The following is a 25,035-nucleotide window of genomic DNA, read 5'->3' as shown; positions in this document are numbered from 1 at the left end:
ATGTCATTAAGGTTCGTCTTCTCTGCAGACAAGGAGCCTGGCAAATGCACAGGCGTGTACGGAAGGGGAAGCAAGGAGATGGCGAGGGGGTCCCCTGTCTCAGAGGAGCTGGCAGGGGTCAGTGACGTCGCACCAAAGGAAGATGTCCCCTCACACCTTGTATGGAAGGTACGAGTGGTCCAGCCTTTGCGAGAGAGATGCTCAAGAGGATGAAGATGAGGGACCTGACGCTGCCTCGTTCTCTGGTCCCAGGCGCTTTGCACCTCACGCGTCTCCCAGACAAGGAAATGGCGTGGGTGAAGTCCTGGCTTGTTGAGGGCTTGGGGACAAGGAGCAGAAAGGATTATTGCCCGATTACTCAAGATTATTATGCACCTCTCACCACTGTCTAATTGCATTATGTGCCTTTTTATTTCCTCTCTTAATTACAGGCCGAATTTGCTTAGTATGGGTAGTCCTGTTTTACAGATGAGAAATCAGAGCAGCAGAGAAGTCACTCAGCTTCCTGGATGGTCATTACCCTACAGTTCAGAGACTTGGCTGGGATGCAATAGCTTTTTTCCCCCTTTTTCTTTTTCTTTTGGTCATGCCCACAGCATGTATAAGTTCCTGGACCAGGGATTGACTGCCACAGCAGTGACAATGGTGGGTCCTTAACCCACCAGGCCACCAGGGAACTCCTTGGCTGTGATTCTAAAACCCACTGCTTTGCTCACTAGGCTGTAATGCCTTCCCTGACTAGTGTGGCTGGGCTCCTTATGGCTTATTTTGGCCTGAAGGTTGTCCACTGCATATGTGAATGTGTGTGTACATATATACTTTTTTTTTAAGGGCCACACCTGTGGCCTATGGAAGTTCCTGAGCTAGGGGTCGAATCAGAGCTGCAGCTGCGGGCCTGTGACACAGTCACAGCAACAGCAGATCCAAGCTGCACCTGTGACCTTCACTGCAACTTGTGGCAATGCTAGATCCTTAACCCACTGATGGAGGCCAGGGATGGAACCCATATCCTCATGGATAGTAGTCAGATTCTCAACTTGCTGAGCCACAATGGGAACTCCTCCTTTTTTTTAAAGCAGTGTGTTATCACAGTGGTTCATGCTACAGGCTTGTTTGTATGTTAACTGAGCTGTAAAGCCTCAGAGCACCTGCTTCAGAAACACCCTTCCCTCACTCCTGCCATCCTCCCAGCGCATTTCGACAGTGACATGGACACCTCCGGGTCCACATGGGGCCTGGGGAAAGCACTGGCCTGGCCACAGAGAAGGAGGGCTAGTCTGGCAAGACAGCTACAGATGTGGACTTCACACTGACAAAAAAGCATAAGCATGAAGAAAGGCGCTTCTAAATTAGTGATAATGGATGTGCACAGAGCAGGCTGTGGAGGTGACAGAAGCAAGCCCAGAGAAAGAGGAGAGAGGAGATAAGGGGTTCACAGCTCTGAAATGAGTGCAGGGTGTAAAAAATATCAGATCCCTGAGGGATGGGTTAGGCTGAATGCCCATCAGCTTTACAGCCCCTGCTGGCCAATGCACTGCTGCCACGTGGGAACCACCAGATTATCGAGTCATTTCCTTGCATCTCTAGCTCCTTCACCATTGGTTCCCTGAAAATGAACCACTGGGAGGATACAGAAGGTAAGGGGGAGCACAAGGAATAGGGGAGGAGGCAGTGGGGACCCACAAACAAGGAATGGAAGGGCCGCCTGCGGGTGTTGCTGCACACAGACGGCCGGGCTGGAAGGCTGGACACTGACACATGCTGTCTCTGCACGTGAAACTGAGCATGCTCTCTGGGAGCAACTTATAATGATCTAAAGCCACTGTTTATTGACATTTATGTCACAAAAAAAAAAAAAAACAGAGAATGGGAACAAAACAGTTCAGAGAGATGAAATCCCTCCACAGGGGAGGGAGCCCTCAGCCCCGGGTCCAGCTCCTTTCTTTCTCAGCCGGCTGCCCCATCACTTGGTCTCTTGGGGAGAAATGATTTATGCAGTGGGGTTTCACCCTGCTAATGCCCTCTGCCACAAGATACACCCCACCCCGGCCTCAGCAATCCCTCCAAGCCGCCCGGATGACTCAACAATGAGTTTGCCAACTGGAAAGGTGCCCAGACAAGATGAAATGTTAGTAAACTGTAAATTTCACAAAGCATATGACAGAAGGACTTAAAAGTCACACGTTATAATTCAACAGGATTGACATGTTCTGAGATTTTTGTTTTATTCTACGACGACTACTATTATTATCGTTATTTTGGGGGCCATGTGCATGGCAGGCAGAAGTTCCTGGGCCAGGGATCAAACCCACGCTCACACATGTAACCAGAGCCACAGCAGTGACAACGCCAGATCCTCAACCCGCTGAGCCCCCAGGGAACTCCTGTTATTATTTTTAAAATAAAGGCTGTTATGTTGCTTTTTGTTAAGAAGTCAGAAGATACTGTACAGCACAGGACACCATATCCTATCTCTCAGGATAGAACGTGATGGAAGATAATATGAGAAAAAGAATGTAGACCTATGTATGCCTGGATCATGATGCTGTACAGCAGAAATGGACACTACTGTAAATCGACAATGCTTTAATAAAATACAAATGGAGAAAATAAGTAAAAGTCAGAAAAATGATTTCGGAAGCAGCATTGTGCTTTGAAAGGACAGTGGCCACAGTGCGCCCGCCCAGCAGGATTTCAACACACTGGCGGGCAATGCCAACTGCTCCACTGTGATGGGAACCACCATCCAGGAGCCCTGCAACTGCCCAATTCATTCAGAATCAGTCACTCAGGGCCAATCAGATGAACTGTGCCGTAATGTTACATGGCAGCTAAATCAGGAGATGTGAAACACTGCGGGAAAATAGAAGAACCAACCTCTCTCTTTTGCAAAGGAAAAAAAAAAAAAAAACCCAAAACCCAAAAAAACTGTTGTTGTCTTCCCACAGTTCAAAACCCTACGCATCCTGTCATCCAATGACGAGGTTCAGAAACAAAACTCAAGCAGCACATGAAAGGGTCTCCAAGAAGGCAAAGCATCCAAAGTAAAATTTTAGAAGTTTTTTTTTCCTATTTCTTTCTTTTCTTTCTTTTTTTTTTTCTTTTTTTGGCCATATTCGCAGCATATGTGGAAGTTCCTGGGTCAGGGATTGAACCCACGCCACTGCAGTGACCTAAGCCACTGCAGTAGTAATGCTGGATCCTTAATCCACTGCACTATAAGGGAACTCCTCAGCAGATTTTTTTTTTTTTTTTAACAAAAGAAAATATATGGAGTTCCCATTGTGGTTCAGCAAGTTAACCTGAACAGAGTGTCTGTGAGGATGTGGGTTCGATCCCTGGCCTCTCTCAGTGGGTTAAGGATCTGGCGTTGCCTTCAGTGAAGCTGTGGCATATGTCGTAGGTACAGCTTGGATTCTGTGTGGCTGTGGCTGTGGTGTAGGAATTCAACCCCTAGCCTGGGAACTTCCACATGCCATGAGTTCAGCCCTAAAAAGAAAGAGCACAAAGAAAAAAAGGAGGAAAATAGAAAGAAAGAAAATAGGAAAAGAGGTCTCACACATTCCACATATTTTAAATAAATGCAGAAAATAGTTTCATGAAGATTCAAGCCACTGAATATGGTCTGGAGTTGCCCTCTGATTGGGGTTGAGGCTGACCCCATGGCGGCAGGGAGGGTGGACCAACACAATCCCAGGAAAGGGCCCCTCTGGGGTTTGGGGGGGGTGGCTTGGGGCATGCAGACAGGGCTTACCAGTAGGCTAGTGAGGGGTGCTCCTTCAGGGCCTGCGTGGGAAGTGCTGGCAGCTTCTTCAGATCTGTTCTCACCACCTCGTTGCTGGAAGACAGAGGCAGACAGAGAGGGGCAGAAACACCCTCAGCCTCAGAGAAAGCCACCGCGCCACACGAGGCGATCTGGCCCAGCTGTTGCATCCAAGAGACCCCACATCCACCCCCCCATGAGTGAAAACCGGGGCTTTCTTTGTACTTATTTACTTAGCAGACACACAAAGGAACACATAGCACGCAGAGACCAGCGGCCTCCCCTCCTGGTGCAGAGGGCGGGGGGGTGCGGGAGGCAGAGGGATCTCGGATGCCTGTGGGTTCCTTCCAAGCCCTGCATGCCGAGGGGACACAGACAAGTCTCCTTGGGCAGCATGAAGGGTCACCAGTGCCCCATGTGAGCTCTTGAAGGCCTTGTGGTGGGCTCCAGGAATGGATAACCCATCTGCTTCCTGCTGAGGCTGTTACCCTCAATAACCCACAAAGTCAGTTTTCTCTCTGTGGACTGACCACACACTGGAAAACATGGTACAAAACACGACAAATAACTTTTTCCTTTGACAAGATCTGGAAACGGTGTTGAAAGTGTGACATGGGGAGTTCCTGTCGTGGCACAGTGGTTAACGAATCCAACTAGGAACCATGAGGTTGAGGGTTCGATCCCTGGCCTTGCTCAGTGGGTTAACCATCCGGCGTTGCCGTGAGCTGTGGTGTAGGTTGCAGACACGGCTCAGATCCCGCGTTGCTATGGCTCTGGCGTAGGCCGGTGGCTGCAGCTCCGATTCAACCCCTAGCCTGGGAACCTCCATATGCCGCGGGAGCGGCCCAAAGAAATAGCAAAAAAAAGACAAAAAAAAAAGAAAGTGTGACATGGCTTATGGGCACTCGTCGCGGGGGGTGGGGGGGGTGGTCTTATGCCTGGGGTCCCAGACCTGAAATTCTTTTTTTCTCCCCTGCAGACGAAGACATGCTCAGGTTTGAGGTCTACTTTCAATTCTCCTAGTTTAACCAGGGGTCATCAGAGACCTGACCCCCCCCCCCCCGCCCCCGGGGGCGCTCAGTGGCCCCACATCCCCGCTGGGATAGGGCATCTGGGTGCTGGCCGCCACTGTCTACCTCCAGAGATAGTGAGCAGCATCCACTGGGATGGTGCTGGTGTATAAAGGTGTTTCTCTACCCGGGTCCAGCAAAATGCCTAAGGTCACCCCATGGAGCGTGCCTTCATCCACAGTTCTGATCTGGGCTATGGATGCAGCTTCCGTGCTGCTCATACAAAGCAGGACAGACAGTGACCACACGGATCCTGGGCAGCAGCTTCGAAAAAGCAATGAGCTAGGAGCTCAGCAGGTAAATATGCAGGAAGGAAGGAACACCAGTCATGTGCCATTCTGTGGCCCCTTCCCCGCCCCCCCCCCAGCAGGAAATGCTGCCTTCAACCATGGGCTCCGCAGCTACCCTTCAAATATCAAGTGCCACTGGACAAAACCATTTCCAGATACGTGTTGCCTAAGAAACATGTGGATGGGACCTGATAGCAGCTCCCAGAAAGGCCATTTTTCTTTCTTCTTTGTGTAGGGCCACACCCGTAGCATATGGAGGTTCCCAGGCTAGGGGTTGAACTGGAGCTATGGCCACTGGCCTACATCACAGCCACAGCCACAACTACACCAGACCTGAGCCATGTCTGCAACCCGAACCATAGCTCATGGCAACGCCGGATCCTTAACCCACTGAGTGAAGCCACGGATAGAACCTGTACCCTCAAGGTTCCTAGTTAGATTTGTTTCTGCTGGGCCACTGCGGGAACTCCATGAAAGGCCATTTTTCAAGTGGACTAAGAAACAGGGACAGCGAAGTTTGTGAGTCTTGGTTTTGAACAACCAACCAGAAGGAAAAGCCCAACTTGTAACTAACTGCTGAAATCAATAAATTCAAGTACTTGAACTATTATCACCTAAGTGGCAAGGATTTATTGATTAATAATCAGTAAACTGAAGGTATTTACAGAGGCCCTGCTATAACGGAAATAGTGCAGAGGGTGTTAAAAAAAAAGGATAAGCCACAGTCCTCATTCAAAAGATGCTCACACTTCAGTGCGGGGGACGAGAGGTGCGAATAAAAAGATAACTGGCCACATGGGCAGTACTGGATCATATCGATTTAAGCAACAAATTAAAAAGTTTGGAGGGAAGAAAGTCCCCTGGGGGCCCTGGTGTACAAGCCGGCTTTGGGGCAGGGCCTGCCTGGAGAAAAGGACAGGAATCTCCTTTTCCTTCTCCATGTATTGTAGCAGAATGAGGAGGCCAGGTACTGTGAACCAAAGAGATAAACTAGAGTGGGTGGTATATAAGGGGCAATCAGGCCAAAGAAAGGGCAGGTGAGGCACAGGATTTTGAGGACCTTCCATGCCAGGCCAGCGGAGTTCAAGTTTAGCCAGGAGGCAATGGTCAGCCACTGGAGCTTTTTAAACAGGAAGCCTCTTTGTGTTTAGGAAAATTCAATGCCGAAGCAGAGTTTGGAATTTTTATTCTCAGGCTCTTAAGGCATAGTTTACAGAAATACTCAGGTCCTCAAACACCCAGGAGGCCTACAGTGGTGAGTTTCTGGATCTTATCTCCCCTGTTTATGAGAACAGGGACTGGGTTTCCTGACTCATCGGTGGCACCTTCCATATCAAAAGGTACTTCTCTGAGTTGAACTTTTACAGGTTGCGAAGGCAAGAAAGGCGATTCAGCTAAAGCCCGAGTTGGGGTTTATTCCCACTCATCACACACAAAGTATGTTTGGGGAAGGAAGGAACTGAAAGGGGAAAGAAAGGATTGTCTTACCCACTAAATACATGTTTGTTGGCAAACAAACGTCCTTGGTGACAGTCCTAGGTCTGACGGAGCACTCCTCCAGGGCAAGGGGACACCGACAAATACAACAAGCAATCACAAAGGCGTGAAGCCTGTCCAAATCCATTACATTCTGGAAGGGATCCGTGGCTCTCAAACTTCCCACAGGACAACTATGCAGAAATATCCTATTTGCCTTGCCGCTGTCCATAAACATCTGTTATAACTTAGAAGGGGCCAGCCTGTCCGATGATCTGGCTTTACTCCTCCTGCAAATCACGAAGCTGCCTTAATGGGAGACCTGGTCACTCAATCTCCCGAGAGGTGGGAAACTGAAACCTAAAGAATGTGCTAGAAGTTCCCAGCTTCCTCTCTCAAGATCTTTCACTGGACATTCCCCCAGAGTTCACGGCATCTGATAAATGCCCACTTAAAAAACACCCTAACACAGTTCATTGTTTCAAGCAGCTGTCATATTCCATTTTTTTTTCTTCTTCTTCTTCAATGGCTGTACCCACAGTAGTTGGAAATTCCTGGGTCAGGATTGAATCTGAGCCGCTGCTGCAATCTACACTGCAGCTGCAACAACACCAGATCCTTTAATCTACTGCGCCAGGCCTCCGTGGTGACCTGAGCCACTGCAGTCAGATTCTTAATGTACTGTGCCATAGCGGGAACTCCTCGTGTTCCATTTATGGAAAAAGAAAAAAAAAGTCTCTATGAAAATCATTTGCTAAATTGAGAATAAAACTGAAGTTTTACTTTTAATATTAACCAGATTTTATTCAAAACTTTTAGGTAGTTACTAATGTTGCCAGCAAAATAAAAAAATAGTCTCTTAATGCTGGTTGGCCTTTGACTTAGGTTTTTGCTTTTTGTTTTATTTTTATTTTTTGAGATGACGGGCCTCACTTTTACTGCCTACACTGCTCATAAAATATGGGAATTTTGACAGATCTATACTGTGGAAAACCAAGATTCCTTAGCAATAGGTCAAATGGGGAATTTGCCACAAAAAACAGCAATGACGAATTTAACCAAGGCACTATAAAGTGAATAAAGCAAAAATTAAATTTGACAAAAGGATTAGCAAAAATCCACAAGGTGCTGGTTTTCCTTTAAAAAATGAAGAAATGCTTTTTTCAGAAGATCCCCTTTGGGTCAAACAAGATGTCCATAATTTGTAAGACAAACCTGAGCCCTAGAATGGGCTTTGTGTGGAAAAATATTCCTGAAACCCACGTTTTTAAGGTGCCTTGCTCCTAAAACAATACAGCACAAAAGCCAGAATGTGATACTCCTGTCACAGAAGGGACCAATACAAAACTCAGACATGGTAATGTGATGCCAGCATCCTACTAACGCTGGCGTATTTCCTGAGTGTATCATGAAGGTCAAGTTCTCAGGGGACTGGATGAGTCAAAGAAGAGTTTTACGGGTCCTCCTTATCCACAGCTGCACAAGCCAAAAATCTCCAAGAAATAGTTTTATGGAGTTCCCGTTGCGGCTCAGCGGTAATGAAACCGACTAGTATCCATGAGGACGGATCCCTGGCTTCACTCAGTGGGTTGAGGATCTGTCGTTGCTGCGAGCTGTGGTGTAGGTCGCAGAAGAGGCTCGGATCCCGCGCGTTGCTGTGGCTCTGGCCAAGGCTGGCGGCTACAGCTCCGATTGGCCCCCTAGCCTGGAATTTCCATATGCCACAGGTGCAGCCCTTTTTAAAAACAAAGGGGAAAAAAAAAAAAGGAAATAAAGTCTTCGAACCAACTCAGTGGTAAACCCAGTATTTGGCCTTTCCGTCTCTCTCCCACCTGGTGTGAATATCCACATTCTGGTGCAGAAATTGGAAACGATTAGATTCTGGGTGCTGTTCACCCTACAGGTTGCTGTGTCTGTTACGGGATACCTTGAATTAACCATCTAAAACCGACAACATTTGGAAATGCAGGGACCCCAAAGTTTTAGAGGTGCACCGTGAATGCGTATTATTCAATGGTACGATACAGCTAGAAAACTCTAAGACGTGGGCAAGGGGAGCTGTAGATCTTCTCTTTTTTGCTGATTTTTTTTTTTTTTTTTGCCACATCCATGGCCTATGGAAGTTCCTGGGCCAGTGATTGAACCAGCACCACAGCAGCGACATGAGCCACTGCAAGTGACAATGCTGGATCCTTAGTCCACAGTGCCACAAGGGAACTCCTTCTCTCCTATTTTTAATAACCACACAGGAAAACACCTCTCTTCCCTTTCCCCTCTTTTTTTTTTTTTTTTTTTTTAGGCGGTAGTGGAGGGAACCCAAGTTAAAGTTCAGGTTATAGCAATGAAAATGAGGACACTATCTCCTCCTATCACAGCCTCTCTTTCAAGGCTGTCAGGAGGCTCACAGAGCTCGTGGCTGGGATGATGCTGGTGTGGCTTCTGTCATTGTGTGACCCTCTGAAGACCCCAGGGAAGCACCTGGGGTCCCAGCATAGGATTCTGGCTCCTGGACTTGTATCATGGATCAATAAACCACACTAATTTGCCACCTGTACGGAGGGGCAAAACTACTAGCAGTTATGAATTATGTGCCTTTATTTCCAATGCTAATGGCTCATTTATCTAAGTAAAGATTTCTTTCTTGATTAGTGAGTTTGTTTTTCTAGGATGACAGGAAATATTCCGTGAACTTGTTTTTAATTTTTAAAATTTATTTTTTTATTTTTATAGCGACCCTGCGGCATATGGGAGTCCCCAGGCTAAGGGTCAAATCAGAGCCACATCTGTGACCTACATCATAGCTTGCGGCAACACTGGATCCTAAACCCAGTAAGGGAGGCCGGGGATCAAACCCACGTCCTCACAGAGAAAACATCAGGTCCTTAACCCACTGAGCCACAATGGCAACTCTGAGTTTCTAACATAGTTGTAAACTGGTAACATTCAAAACAAATTAAAAAAAAAATTTACGTTCTCTTGTGGTGTAGTGGATTAAGGATCCAGTGTTATCCTTGCAGCGGCTCAGGTCACTGCGATGGCACAGGTTCAATCCCGGGCCCAGGAACATCCACATACCAGGGGCACCGGTGTCCACCCCCAAAATTTTTTCATAGTCTACAATGTGAGACAATAATTTTACTCAAAGACCACAAGATGAAGCAACCTATTAATTTTGTGCAACATTATCCTTTTGAGTCAGAATCTTAATTCTGAACTGACAGAATGTTATAGCCGTGAACCTTTTTGCTATTACCAAGATCGACCCAAAATATGATACTGATGTTAAAGAAACGCTTAGCAAAAGAAATCGGCTGTCATAGTACAAAATTTCCTCCATCACTTTATAGCTAAACAATTCCCATGGGATCTGAAGAGTATCACCTTGCAAAATGTCCTATCTGAACACTTTTCTACGCTTGGAAAGTGTGAATTACACCCTTGAAGAGCCCAGTAAAATGGACTTTTGTGCACAAAACAAAGCTTTCTGTAATAACTTTTCCACTTGAACATTTTGTTTCAAAATTTCACAGATTCTGTTCCTTTCAAAAGGTCCTGCTGGTGTGAAAGACTCCAGCTGCTTCTCCCTCAAAGTCCTTCATAAGTCATGGGAAAAATTACATCTACCCATTTCTCTCTTTTTTTTTTTTGATAAAATAATATATGAGAATTATATAAATTTAAATGCTTCCCACAAAAACTCTTCTTTGGGCCGACAGATGTACTTCAAGCTTAACAGATGCCTTTTTTTTTTCCCTAGGAATTTTTCAATAGGGAAATTCACAAGTTTGGGTATTAAAGATACTATGAGGTTACATAAGTTGTATTCCACATGTTGACTATTCCAAACGCAGCTGTCTGAGATTTTTTTTTTTTTTTTACTAATTATCTAAAAGTCTCGGCAAATCTACTTCTCTTACTGTATGATCACACCAGCTGCTTTCTTTCAAGAGGCCAATTAAAACATTGTGGGAAAACAGACCCCATTAGATCAAATGCTCTAATACTGATTTAAAACCGAGCTTGCTTTTTGCCTTGCAGTAGTAAAACCACTTATGTAAGTGCAAAGCAATGATACTAAGTAGACTCTAAAATGTGATTTTATAGATTGTTGCCTGAGATGAATCAACTTTCAATACCGTCTCTCAGCTGGGCAAGAAAATAATGTTGTCATCTTTTTAAAGATAGCGATCTACACAAATGTTTATGTTACTAAAAAAGTCTTTTAGAAGAAAATCAGCCCTTTGTGTGCTTTTCCTGTTGATCTTCTAAAATTCTTCCTCTGATGACTGCCTAAAAGGCATCATCAAGTCTGACAGCTAAGAAAAAAAAAAAAAAAAAAAAAAAGCCAAAACACCAAAACCCCACAACACAAAAACCCTACAAAGGTGGAATTTTCAGATGCCACTGAGCCAAATTTCATTTACACTGATTCACTAATGCTCTTCAAAAAGGCAGAACAGATTTCACAAAGAGAACAACAAAAACAACAAAACTCAAGAGGGTACTTTTCTTTTTGCACAGAAATTTCCTTTTCTCTTTCTAGACAAGTAAACACACATGGTCCCATGGTTAAAATATTAAAAGATCTTTCCTTTTGTTTTGGCTTCTAACTGCTTTTTTTAGAAACCCCAAACCAGGCAGTCTATGCAATTTTTCTTCAGGACAAATAAAAACTGCAGTTCTTCTCCTAAGATGTAGATAAATATCAATTTCCTTTTCTAAGGAAGGACTGCTATTAGTTCCTATTACTGGAGTAAAGTGTTGCTCTATTTCTAAAAGCATTATTATTATTACTATTATTATTATTTTTAAGAAGTAGAATTAGAAGCCTACAGGCTGATATATTAGGGTCACAGTCAGCCTCTTACCGACCACGGAACTCTGATAACGGATATTCTCTCACTTGGGACCAGCCTTTGACTTTCTACAAATGTCACACAGACTGACCCCCTCATTATTCAATCACAGCTTCGCTTCTTTTCCTTTGGTGGCCGTGTGGATTTGGCAGAGAAAGCCTGCAGATAAGGGGCTGCCTTCCATCACCTCCAAAACACAGGACAAGCTCTGCCTAACACATAAACAAAATGCGAGTCACAGCGCTTCACATGGGACCTCGTTAATAGGCTGCCTTTTCTAGGTGCTGTTTGCTTCCTGGTCCTAATAACTCTCATGTCAGCAGAACCCTGCTTTAATGATCAGCATCAGTACACCTGGTTCTCGGTAACAAAGACCAACAGACGATCCAGAGTAACTGAGCGATACCAATCCGGTTTCAGTAAATCCTGTTAGCAAAAAATTCTGCGTAACAAACTTTTTTCTTTTTTTTTTGGTCTTTTATCTTTTTAGGTCCCCACCAGCAGCATATGGAGGTTCCCAGGCTAGGGGTCGAATCACAGCTGTAGCTGCCAACCTACACCACAGCTCACAGCAACGCCGGACCCTTAACCCACTGAGCGAGGCCAGGCATCAAACCCGAGTCCTCATGGGTACTAGTCAGGTTCGTTAACCACTGAGCGGGAACTCCCAGAGGTTTTTTTTTTTTAACTAGTCTCTGTTAATGTATGGATGACTCTTGATATCAAAGGAGGTGTGATTTGGGAATTTATGTGCTTCAGCATTAAGTATTTTTAATCCATTCACTGATTTGGTAAAATGTTGCTTAAAATGATTTTTTCCTTCTTTTTTTGGTGGCCCACTTTCAGAAAGGTTGACAGAAAGTCAGACAATTCTTAGAATCTGAATATGGAGATTAACCACTACGGATTTCAGTTAAGGTCCTTTTGAGGGGAAAAAGCAAAAAATCGAGTTTAAGTAATACCTTGCTTAGTTTAGCATAGCCATAAGTCTTCTATTAAATTCGAAAGTAACTATACGATTTAAATGTCCTTTTTTGTTTGTTTGTTTGTTGGTCTTTTTTTGGCCACCCTGCAGAATATGGAAGTTCCCAGGCCAGGGATCGAATCCAAGCCACAGCTGTGACCTATGACATAGCTTTCGAAACGCTGGATCCTTAACCCACTGTGTTGGGCTGGGGATTGAACCCGCATCCCTGCTGTGGCAGAGACACAATCCTGTTGAGCCACAGCGGGAACTCCTGAATGTCCCATTCCATTGACTAAACGAGGTGTTCCCTGTATTGATCTTTTTAAAGACGAGAATATTATTTTTCTATAGCAACCCACTGTTTTTCAAAAAAAAAAAAAATTAAGAAAAAATCAGAGCTCCGACTTAAGTCACTGCAGAGTTTGTGTGAATAAAGTATGTATAAAATCTGAGAAGACGTGTTAGTTGATTAATGCTCAGAGTGATTATCAAAGGAGAACTTGTTTTTAAAACTGTGCTGGCCCTTCTCAAGCTAATATTTGCCTCTGGAGCTGCCATGAAGAACAGTTCTCAGGCTATTCAACTGTTTCTTAACAGAAACGCCAACTCTACTGATTTCCTGACTATTGATGGGCATTTTATATACCTCTATCTATCTATAAATATATTCATATATATCTATACACACAGACACACTCACACATACCCCCCTCAATGTACCAGGAAATGAAATACGATGACCACATGCTATACTAAGGAAAATAACGCAAGGGAGAAAATATTATTTTTAGATAAGACTATTTCCTCAACCTTTAACGGTATCTTACAAATTTGTGCACCATATGCTAGAATATGAAGACGGGTGACATCTATTTCTTCCTACAAGGACAATACTCCCTTATCTATCTATACCTCACTCATTTTCTTTCAGCAACACTGGATCCACGATTTCATTGTCAAGTGCAATAAGACAAGGAAGTGAGTTTTTCTACTAACTGGCAAGGAAAGGGGGTTATGTAAGAATAAGCCTTCAGGGGTCTGCGTGCAAAAAACAGTCCAAAAGGAGAAATAGAACAGCATGTGAGTTTCATCAGCAAGAGTGGGGATGACCGTACTTAGTTCTCTTTCTATTAAAATATATCGGCCCTTCCGACTTCTCTCTTTTGTAAAAAAGAATCCTTCTCCTCTTGCACATTATGGAACCTGCTCCTGTACTCTGTAGGTTTGTAATACTCATTCCACATAAATGTAATCTGTACATGTTCACTGAAACGTGAACATACAGGATAAGAGCAACCTGGGCAAAGCAGCCTCTTAGGAAGGCAGAGATACAGGAGCCTCAGGCTAGGCAAGATTTTCTTTGCCTTTTGTAGGCGACCATTAGTTTAAAAGCTTATCTGAAGCTCTCAATTCTAGAAATCTCAGAATTAAGTCCTGGACTATGCGGAATATAATATAAAAGGCTTCCCAAGGGCTCTCTGTGTTCTAAGCTGACACGTTATCAACGCTGTTCAGGAAAATGTATTCTTTTTGCAGGGTGTGCACAGAGGTCAAAGCCATTCAGTTCAATACAACTCAGGGCTGTAGTGTTGGGCATTAACCATTAACAGCGCAAAATGAACTTTCTCTGATACTAAATTGCGAGAACGGGACGTCTCAAAGGCTTGATGTTCAGCCACCAAACCAAATGCGGTCAACGTCAATGGTATGGGGATTCTCCCAGATGTGGAGGGAAGAGGCATCCTCAAGGAATTTAGGATCCTTGCTCTTATCCCCGAACTTCTGCCCGCTCAAGCACACTGACCCTGGGCTGGTACAGAGAATGGATGTTTATCAGGGAATCCCATCTTCCGTGACGTGATTTGGACGCTGGGAGGTAAACTGACCTTTTGGATAAGGTATCTGACCTCTCTCTTCCCCTGCCAGCTATTTTTTACCCCCCGACAGCTGCTGCTACAGACAAGACCGCGAGGGAACACTTTGACAAATGGACCCAAACCAGGATCCTTTGTTTCTCTAGAGCCAACAAGCTGGCATTCCACAAGCTCGTTAGGGGGCCGTGAAGAACTGCAGGCCAGGCCTGCCCTCCCCCCCACCCCCAACTGTCCATGCCCGTGGCCCCCCGTTCTCATGATCTGCTGGGGCCAGATGACGCTGCTCCCAGCTCACATTCCATCCTGTCCCGTCACTCTCAACAATAAATAATATGAACAGCAGGGTTCAGAGCTGGCAAAAGAAAAGGGGGCAGGGGTGGGGGAGAGAAAATATCTTCAAAGTAGACCAGACGAAGGAATCCACTGGATCTGTGGTTGGTCAACCATTGTTCATGGACCTCTATAGAGATCTTTACAAGTAGGTATGAACCTGCACTTAGCAAAAGCCCCAGATTCCCATACCAAAGGAAGGACATGAAGAACTAACAAAGAAAACCAGAACAAAGTATCATTTCTAGATCCTGAAAACCCTTCACTCAGTCCATTTGGTCAACAGTTGTTGGCCACCTACAATGTACAAGGTCTCCTGCTAAGGCTATAAATAAACCTTCGTGTCCCCCCCCCCCCCAAAAAAAAATGGATTGTCTCTGTTTCACAGCAAGAACTTGGGAAACCAAAATAAAAGGGTCGTGGAGGTCACTTTATGCAAATAACCATACTGAGCTGGAGAGACTATATTTTAAAATCAGGGGTTAGCCCACCATATCCAGCCCTTGGCTTGTTTTTTTTCTGTGGCCTGTGAGCTAAGAATGGTTGGGGAAAAAAAATGTAAGAAACAAATCCTAAAGGGTTGGGGGAAAAAAAAACGTAAGAAACAAATCCTAAAGGGTTGGGAAAAAAAAATCAAAAGACTATTTTGTGGTCCATGAAAATGTCTATGAAATTCAGATTTCCAAGTCTACAAATAAAGTTTTATTGGAACGCTGACAACACATCTGCTCACCTACTGTCTCCAGCTGCTCTTATACTTAGAAAGGAAGAGGTGAGGGACGCAACAGAGACAGAGTAGCCTGCAAAACCTAAGTATTGACTGTCTGGCCCTTTCCAGAAAATGTTTGCTGACCTTTGTTTTAGATGGTAGAAGAATTTTTTTTGCTTTTGCTCAGAAATTTGCAAGGAGCAGAGAGAGGGCCACTAAGACATGAAAAACCAGTCAGCATGGACTTGACAAAGCTGGACCAGTAGAGGCAGAGGGGTGAGTGAAACAGTTCAGGCTGCGTGGACTGATCAGATCCCCAAAGATGGGAGAAAACACCCAGGTTCCTTCATGGAGCACAGGTACAACCTGTGTCTTTTCTTCGTGCCAATTTAGCTAATTTCCTATCAATGGGCCAGGGATCCTACACCCTGAGGGTGTTTTCTTGGACATGTCTCTAGACCTCGATTCTAAAGAATGGGCTCTCCTGGACCCCCCCCTCAGGGGAGTCCAATGAAACAGAACCTGGGAGTGACGTCTGCCTTGGAGCAGATGGTCCTGTTGGTGGATGGTTATAATCCCCGGCTCTGTAATGTCTCCAGGACTAACCAGGAGAGACTGCAAATTCAGCCCCACTGGTCAACAGGCTGTGCTTAATGAAAAGAAGGATGAGATTGAAGTTTGAGGTCTCCAGGGTCATTCGAGTGGTGTACCGTCTTCCTGGCGGTTAAGTCTGTTTATATTCTCTCCTAATGTAATATCCAGACAAGGTGGGAAAAATAGAAGTGGGGTATATATAACACTTTCATGAAAGACACCTTCCTATGAGCCAGCATTTTGTCCCTTATGGGTTGGGGACAAAACAGGAGAAAAAAAAAGACGTCCATGTCCACGGAATTATCTCTAGTCAACTTCATACCATCAAGATGATTCAAGGTTCCACCAAGATGCCCGGGCACCTGGACGGACCTCAGTACAAGGACCACATGTGAGAGTAGGTTCTAGTCCTGGCCTGTTAGTAACATCCAGGCTTTTCATTTGGTGCAGAAATCCTCCTGCTATTACCATGTTTTCTCTGCCAGATGTACCTATTTCTTTCTTTTGTTGTTTCTCTTTTTTTGGCCGAGCCCGAGGCATGTGGAAGTTCCCGGGCCAGAGACTGAACCTGCGTCACAGCTATGGCAATGCCGGATCCTTAACCTGCCGTGCCACAAGGGAACTGCTGATGTGTCCATTGGTAAATTGGGAATTGGATTTCATTATTAATATACAATTTTACTAAACGGTCCTCTTATGAAGAATGGACAGAATAGTTTCTTTTAAGAGAGATGCAACAGAATACATTTTTAAGCCAAAAAGTTTTGTAAACTCACCTAGAAAAATCTCCCTTTGCCTCCTGCGGAAGAAGAAAAGTCAACATCAGGGAAACATTGTGATGCCACGTTACAGTCTTCAAAATACAATGTGCAGTCCCGCCCACCCCTCCACTGAATCAGCCCAAGTGACAGACTGCTCTTTTGTCCTACCTGCTACAGGAATAAAATCAAGGAAGGACATGGGTATTTACCACTGGAATATGAGACGCGTAAACGTTAGCAAGTTATATACAAAGAAAGTCATTCCATAAAGACAAGAGGAACGCTTCCACTTCTAAACCCTGGTCTAACTTTTTGCAGTTTAAAGATGATGAGGTAGCGCTGTCTGGGTGTCTCTGTCTTGTGTTACTTTCACTTGTTTTGTCTTGCATTGTGGGCTATTTCCTGAGGAGACTAAAGACTTTCAGAGGCAGGGACCATGGAACCTGTAATGATTCTAACATAATGCCGGGAACATAGTCGTTGTTCAATAAATCTTTACTGAAGGAATAAACAAATGATATCATTTCAATTTATCCTGCCAGCGGTTCTAATCTTGCCCTCGTTGCTAATATTCAGTAATACCTCTTTCTGCATAAGCTAAAGGTCTTTTTTTTCCCTCCTCTTTCGTGACTGTGATGCTCCTGGCAATGAATTCCTGCTTTTTACTTGGCTTTCTCCAGGGACCTGGAGAAAGGGGATCAATGAATGATCTCCGTTTCCCTCAACTTCAGATTATACACACAGTTTTCCTTTGCAGAGAAATGCTGTTTTAAAATTCTGGAGAAGAACAGAGAGAATAGAAAAGACCCTGTGAACAGCCACGGTAGAGTTTGCCCAGCAGCTCTTTCCTGGCTTGTGGATAAAAATAATTAAGGAATAAAGAGCCAGTGGATATAGCAATGGCCATGGACAAGCCCTAGGCCTCTTTTTTTTCCCCCGGTGCATGGCCCTGGCATATTCACATCTTTGTCCGGGGAGACAACTTACCTGTAAAATATAGGAGGCTAATTCAAACACCACTTCGCTGTCAACATCAATCAGCTCCTGAAAGGCAAACCAACAAGGAAGGTAAGTTTGGTACCCGAATGACAATTTCTTGATGATCTCTGGCCCCAAAGAGGATGGCCTTCCTTTTCTGAGGTGTTCCCCAGAATCTCAGTATTCTAAGGAGATCGTCACTGAATTACGTGGACACAACTGCTCCCTGCTGTCCTTTTTACAGCTCTTAGCCAGAATGGGCCCAGTGGTCTTGGGTCTACACGATCACTCAAGGGCATCATCTTTAACTCTTCATGAGAAATCAAAGAACGTCCCCAGCCTTTCACCAGTCTGTTAATCTGCTTCATGGACGGAGTAAGGTTACTTAATAACCAACTGCCTTTTCTTTGTAAACTTGACTTCAGAGCCAGGAGTAAGGCTTTGTTGAAGAAAAGGCTATAATGAGATTGTGACTCTTTAGATTAAAATTAAATAAGGAGTTCCTGTTGTGACTCAGTGGTTAACAACTCCGACTAGGAACCAGGAGGTTGCGGGCTTGATCCCTGGCCTCACTCAGTGGGTTAACGATCCGGCGTTGCCGTGAGCTGTGGTGTAGGTTGCAGACCCGGCTTGGATCCTGAGTTGCTGTGGTTCTGGTGTAGGCCAGTGGCTACAGCTCCAATTCGACCCTTAGCCTGGGAACCTCCATATGCTGTGGGAGCGGCCCTGGAAAAGACAAAAATAAATAAATAAGTAAATATTAAATTAAACAAAATGAAAAGCAGAGTTTTCCAGTTGCACCAGCCACATTTCTTTCTTTCATGTACTTAATACTTCAAGATAGCTGTTGGTTACCATCGTGTCAGAGCATGTCAATCCTTGTAGAAGGTTCTATTAGTCAGCACTGATTGAGGATCTTTTTTCCTTTTTTGCTTTTAAGGGCCGCACCCACAGCATATGGAGGTTCCCAGGCTAGGGGCCTAATCAGAGCTACAGCTGCTGGCCTATACCACAGCTACACAGCAACGCCAGATTCGAGCCCTGTCTGTGACCTACATTACATACTCATGGCAATGCCGGATCCTTAACCCACTGAGGGAGGCCAGGGATCGAACCTGCGTCCTCATGGATCCTAGTCAGATTCATTTCCTCTGAGCCATGACAGGAACTCTGCTTTTTATGTAACAGCTTGACTGAAGTGTAACAGATACAGAAAGAAACAGCACATTTAATGGCACAAATGAACCTATCTACAAAACAGAAACAGACTCACAGACGTAGAGAACCGACTTGTGACAGAAACAGACTCACAGACGTAGAGAACCGACTTGTGTTTGCCAAAGGAGAGAGGGAGGGAGTGGGATGGACGGGGAGTTTGGGGTTAGTAGATGCAAACTATCACACTTAGAATGGATCAGCAATTGAGGTCCTACTGTACAGCACAGGGAACTATACTCGGTCTCCTGGGATAGAACATGATGGAAAATAATATGAGAAATAGAATATATATGTGTGTATGACGGGGTCACTATGCTGTACAGCAGAAACTGACACAACACTGCACATCAACTCAACTCTAATGAAATAAACTGCATATTTAATACACACAATTTGATGAGTTTTGACAGGCAAACACCTGTGATGCCATCACCATGCTTGAGGTAATAAACATCCATCACCTGCAAAAGCTTCCTTGTGTCCCTTTGTATGGTTTTTTTTTTGGAGGAGGGAGGAGAGGTAGCAACGTGTAATATGAGATCTACCCTCCTAAAAAAATTTTAAGTGCACGACTCTGTATTTTATATACAGCTCAGATCTAAAAGACAGAGGGAAACCTGAAGTCCACCAGCATGCAAAGATAATAACTAAGCTGACAACGTACCATTGTTGTCAAGGTCAAGTCAAAATGTCCACCTTTCTTGTCTCTCCTTAATAGTATCAGATCCTATAGAGAGTAACTAGAGTATAGACAGTGAAAGCTAAAGGAGTTCCCACTGTGGCTCAGCAGGTTAAGAACCTGACATAGTGTCCACAAGGGTGCGGGTTTGATCCCTGGCCTCGTTCAGTCAGTTAAGGATCCAGCATTGCTGCGAGCTGCAACATAGATCACAGACAAGGCTTGGATGTGGCGTTGCTGTGGCTGTGGTGTAGGCCAGCAGCTGCAGCTCTGATTCGACCCCTAGCCTGGGAACTTCCACATTCTGCAGATGTGGCCCTAAAAAGCAAAAAAAGAAAATGAAAGCTAGGACCGATGCAGATCCCAGGTGGCACAGAACAGAAACTGAAAAACCATCCAAGAACTCCCCCAAGTCACAAGGTTCAAGTAGCTGTGATGGGGCTGGAAACCCTCCCAACTTCTTGTTGAGCATCTGACCTTCTGCAGGAGACCCGCTCCCCAGAGTCAAGCAGGACTGAGTCTTGGCTACGGTCACCTCAGAACCACATCTAGCATCACCGGTAGCTAAGAGGAGAGTCACTTTTCTTTGAATTATAAACCAAACTCTGATCCATGGATTTTCTAATTATGTTTGTGGGGTCCAGAACTGACCCCTGTAATTTCAAACAATGCATTGAAGCCAGCCTGTATCTTTCGAGGGAAAGATAGCTCGCAGGCTCTTTTGGGCTTAGGAACTTCAAAGATGGATAAAAATGTCTGCCACCCAACCATCCTGGAGTGTGGGCTAGGAGAACTAACGAGAGACCGGGAAGAACCGAGGACAATACTTTTTTTTTTGCCTTTTGTCTTTTTAGGGCCACACTCACAGCATATGGAGGTTCCCAGGCTAGGGGTCGAATCAGAGCTGTAGCTGCCACCTACGCCAGAGCCACAGCAACGTGGGATCCAAGCCGAGTCTGCGACCTGCACCACAGCTCACGGCAACACCGGATCTGTAACCCATTGAGCGAGGCTGGGGACTGAACCCGCAACCTCACGGTTCCTAGTTGGAATTGTTTCCGCTGTGCCACGACGGGAACTCCGAGGACAATAATTCTTTATGCTTCCCCAGCTTAAGGAGGTTTATGGTCGCTGTAACTGGTACAGACTGTCAGGGCTGGGATGTGCAGGAATGTCTGGAATGACAGTCCTGGGATGACCAAGTCCCATCAGGACATAAATCATTTAACGGTGCACAAATGACTGAACAGAAACATGTCCACGGTTTTCACAATGGATCATTTCTACTCGCACTCTGTGCCTTTCCATTCCCACTGAGCAACTTCCTAAAGTGGCTGGGCTGTACCCGCCAGCATGTCGGTATGTGCGCTCTCTGTTAAACATTTACACCAGCCTTGCAGGCAATGGTCAACGCTGGGCTAATAGTTAACTTCCTAGGCCAGGCATTGAAGGGGCAACTCAAAACCAAACATCACGAATAACCCTGTTAAGTGTGAGCATCGTTTTCAGTTCAATATTTGACTCATCTGCTAAATGGAAACATCTTTGGGGGGAGAGGGCAGGGGTGGGGAAGGCAGAGGGCAGTCTTTCTCTACTTAACCTGATTTTGCACAGCCCACTCTGCAGTTCCAGGGGCGACTGCTGCACACTGATCACGGGGCCAACATTAGCTGCAATGTACCACTGTTCAAAGTTAAGCTACAGAAAATGCTCAATTACACATTGAACTTGATGTATCCAAGTTCTATTGCACCATATTTGTCCTCTGGGTAAGTGGGAACTAGCACCTCTAACTGGGGTGAGTTTTCAACCTTCTCTGACCTTGACCATCTCCCAGAGAGGATGTTAAAACCACTAAGAGTCAGAACGTGGCCAGTAAGAGGGAAACAGTGAAGAAGGAGGCGGCCCAGACTTTATCACTCTTGCAAAATCTGATGGGAAAGAGGGTGCAGGATGACTTCTTACTGTTTCTATTTAACATTTATTGACTTCAAGAATCGGAGTTCCTGTTGTGGTTCAGAGGGTTAAGGATCCGGTGTTGCTATGGTTGTGGCACAGGCTGGCAGCTGCAGCTCCAATTCAACCCCCAGCCTGGGAACTTCCATATGTCATAAGTGCAGCTGTAAAAAAAAAAAAAAAAAAAAGAATTGCTGCATTGTTTGATTGTCTGTCCTCAGAGGATTCAGGTCAGAGCTCTAAATGGTGTTTATTTTTTTTATTTTTATTTTATTTTTTTTTGTCTTTTTGCTATTTCTTGGGCCGCTCCTGCGGCATATGGAGGTTCCCAGGCTAGGGGTTGAATCGGAGCTGTAGCCACTGGCCTACGCCAGAGCCACAGCAACGCGGGAATCCGAGCCACGTCTGCAACCTACACCACAGCTCACGGCAACGCCGGATCGTCAACCCACTGAGCAAGGACAGGGACCGAACCCGCAACCTCATGGTTCCTAGTCGGATTCGTTAACCACTGCGCCACGACGGGAACTCCTAAATGGTGTTTATAAGAACCAATCTTGGAATGGAGACAGGGAGGAAGAGATCCTGCTAATGGTGAAGAACAGACTTCCCTACCTCGCAGTCTCTGCCTGGCTCCCTGATGCCTCCTGCTTACAATACCTTCCCCCATTTATACCTGGCCCTCCCAGGTAATTGTATCTTTAAATTTCCCCTGCAATGGGATGGAGCTCTAGATGCCCTGTCCATGCCACACACCTCCTGCTGCACCCCAAGCCCGGAGTCCTGAGCACCCCACGTAGAGGAGTGAATGGATGTTTCCAGAATCCACCTGCCACAGAACATTCCAAAGATATCTCCGTCTTTCCCCCAGCTGGCTTCTCTCGAACCCAGAGGCGGAGCTTCTTTCAAGTGTTTCTGCTCCAGCAGAGCAAATGAGCGGCACAAGGCCACATAGTGTGTATGTGGAACTCCCATGCATTTCCTGGGGGGCTGGGTTTCCCCTTGACCGAGGATGAAATGGGGGAAGGATGGGGACCAGAAGGCCCTTCAAGGAAGTGGAAGTTTCCCATCTGGCACCACCCATGGGCTGGAAGTGTCACTGTCCTCTGTGTCCCCAGGACTCTGAGAGCCATTTGAAGAGGGGTGTCAGCGGGTCGTTTGCTGAGCCGGAGTCTTTCCAGGGCATCACGGTGGTCTGGTGGGCGTGGAATTATTTTGCATGATATCATTTTATCTTGAGACCTATTGGTACCGGGGGGGCGGGGGGGGGGGGGGGGGGGGGGGGGGCGGGGCGTCGCTGACAGAAGGGAAAGTGATGTCACAGAGTGAACGCGTCCGTCTGCTGTGCTTACTCCTGCATAACACGTCCTGCTTTCTCTGATCTTGGGCAACACGGTCTGGAGAGACAAAACGTGGCAGCCTGCAGCGCGCGCATGTGTGTTCAGACATGGCGCCACTTCCTCGCCTTGGCAGGTTTTATCCCAGGTAATCAAGGTGCCGAAGGAAGAAGGCTGAGGTCATTGATCAGCAGCGACATGGTTAACAATATTCTCGGGAAGATTTCCATTTTGAGGGGCTCCAAGTGCGTCAACGAAAGAGCCCCAGGAGAAGCCCAAGCGGCAGGTGTTAGGGACATTCTCCAAAAGTCCTGAGAACGGGGGCCAGGGGATGGGGGGTGGGGGGCACGTCATACTTCCTGCTTCCAGGGCCCTGGGGATGGTCCTCGGCCTCAAGCCGGACTCTTAATGCAAAACATTCCTCCACGGTCAGGGGTAAGCGAGATTCCAGCTTTCACGGGAGATTAATGAGAGCATTAGAACAGAAAAGATGATGCACCACCACGTGGTAAATTGAGAAGACATCAGGGAAAATGACCTTTGCAAAGTTCAAGGAGAGTGGCCTGCAGGGCTGCCCAAAGGTTTTCCTAAGAAATCACCACCCACCTAACCATCTTCCTCTTCGCGCACGGCACGTCGGAAGATGATGGTTTCTGGCCATCCTTTTTACAGTCTGTTTCTTATTTTTAAATTTATTTTTATAATTATACAATTAATTTATATATAATTATTTTGTAATCATGCAATTAATTTATATATAATTATTTTATAATCATACAATTAATTTATATAATTATTTTATAATCATACAATTAATTTATATAGAATTATTTTATAATCATACAATTAATTTATATATAATTAATTATATATACTTGCTTTTTAGGGCTACAGCTGTAGCATACAGAAGTTCCCAGGCCAGGGGTCAAATTGAAGCTGTAGCTGCCAGCCTACACCACAGCCACAGCAATGCCAGATCTGAGCTGCATCTGTGACTTATGCCACAGCTCATGGCAATGCCAGGCCCTTAATCCACTAAGTGAGGCCAGGGATGGAACCCGCATCCTCACGGACACTATGTCAGGTTCTTAACCTGCAGAAGTACAGAGGGAACTCCAGGTCTTATTTTTTTAAAAGAGGTGGGCAGCGTTGTGTGTCTACACGTGTATTTACCGGTCACTGTGTATATCATCCGAGTGGGTTGCGATGCCCAGCTTCAGCTCCCCTGTGCCTCTGTGACTGCTCCATGTTGCACAATTTGTCACAGCTCCGTGAGGGTGCCCCCAGGCAATGGGGGCTAGGGTACAGGACGAGGCTGATGTGATCTTGCACAATTCCTCTTTCTCAGCCCTCAGCCAGGTTCCATCGGTCAAGTCACTTCATGTTCGTCTGCAGCACGTGTTTATCTGGGGTTCATGTTTGTCAAGCAAGCCCTCGTTCACTTTGTGGCGCGAGCATTTCTCTCACCATCCACTGCATACAGCTTGTTTCACGAGGCAGAGGCCTCTCTCCTGTGCAGGTCACGGGCACAGCCCAGGTGATGGGTTCGAGTGAGTCTGCCTCTGGAGAGTTGAAGGCAAAAGTCCCCCTCGTTCCTCCTCCCTGTCCTCTCTCTGTCACGTGCGCACACACGCAGAGCTGGCGATCATCAGTCTAGGAGGTAAGGACTGGGGTTCTATAAGGCGGAGACTAATGTTGATATGTCGGTTCCTTTGTCCTGTGGGACTTGGGTCTGGGCCTTTGTTTTTCTCATCTTCAGATGAGATGATATCATCTGCTCATTAGCAAATCTCTTTGAAGACCCTGGATAAAGGTTGCTGATTTCGATTTCAGCAAGAGTGATGGTATTTAGACCTAAGGAGCAAATGCGGCCCAGGGGTGACTGTTTGAACTTCAATAACATGTGAAGCTCTCCGTTCAATGGAAACATCTTGGAAGGGAAGGCTGGACGGACACCCCCACCCCCCAGGGATCCCCCCCCCACACCAGCACACATAAAGGGGGAATGTTAAGCTTCTTTGTTATGATACGGTCTGCTCTCCGTGGGTATGTGTAGGCTCGGGAACGTGGTAATTTCCCAGGAAATATGCAAACCCTTGCTCCCTGGAATTGGAAAGGAATCAACTGGAAACAATTTACTGAGCACTGACTATACGCCCAGGTCGGTGACAGGTCAA

At 45.7% G+C, this 25,035-nt stretch overlaps 1 protein-coding gene across 2 annotated transcripts in view; it reads right to left on the bottom strand.

The window, feature by feature from the left end:
* Positions 1 to 25,035, bottom strand: part of FRMD4A (FERM domain containing 4A) — a 358,568-nt gene that overhangs the window by 105,363 nt on the left and 228,170 nt on the right. For both annotated transcript variants that reach the window (XM_047755369.1, XM_047755370.1), the window contains exons 6-8: positions 17,678 to 17,734; positions 16,706 to 16,728; positions 3,755 to 3,838 (exon numbers count right to left, since the gene is read on the bottom strand). In XM_047755369.1, the coding sequence (XP_047611325.1) occupies positions 3,755 to 3,838; positions 16,706 to 16,728; positions 17,678 to 17,734 (164 nt within the window). The remainder of the gene's footprint in view (positions 1 to 3,754; positions 3,839 to 16,705; positions 16,729 to 17,677; positions 17,735 to 25,035) is intronic.

The sequence above is a fragment of the Phacochoerus africanus genome, chromosome 12, assembly GCF_016906955.1.
Source record: "Phacochoerus africanus isolate WHEZ1 chromosome 12, ROS_Pafr_v1, whole genome shotgun sequence".
Lineage (NCBI taxonomy): Eukaryota > Metazoa > Chordata > Mammalia > Artiodactyla > Suidae > Phacochoerus > Phacochoerus africanus.
This window is presented reverse-complemented; position numbering and strand designations above follow the sequence as displayed.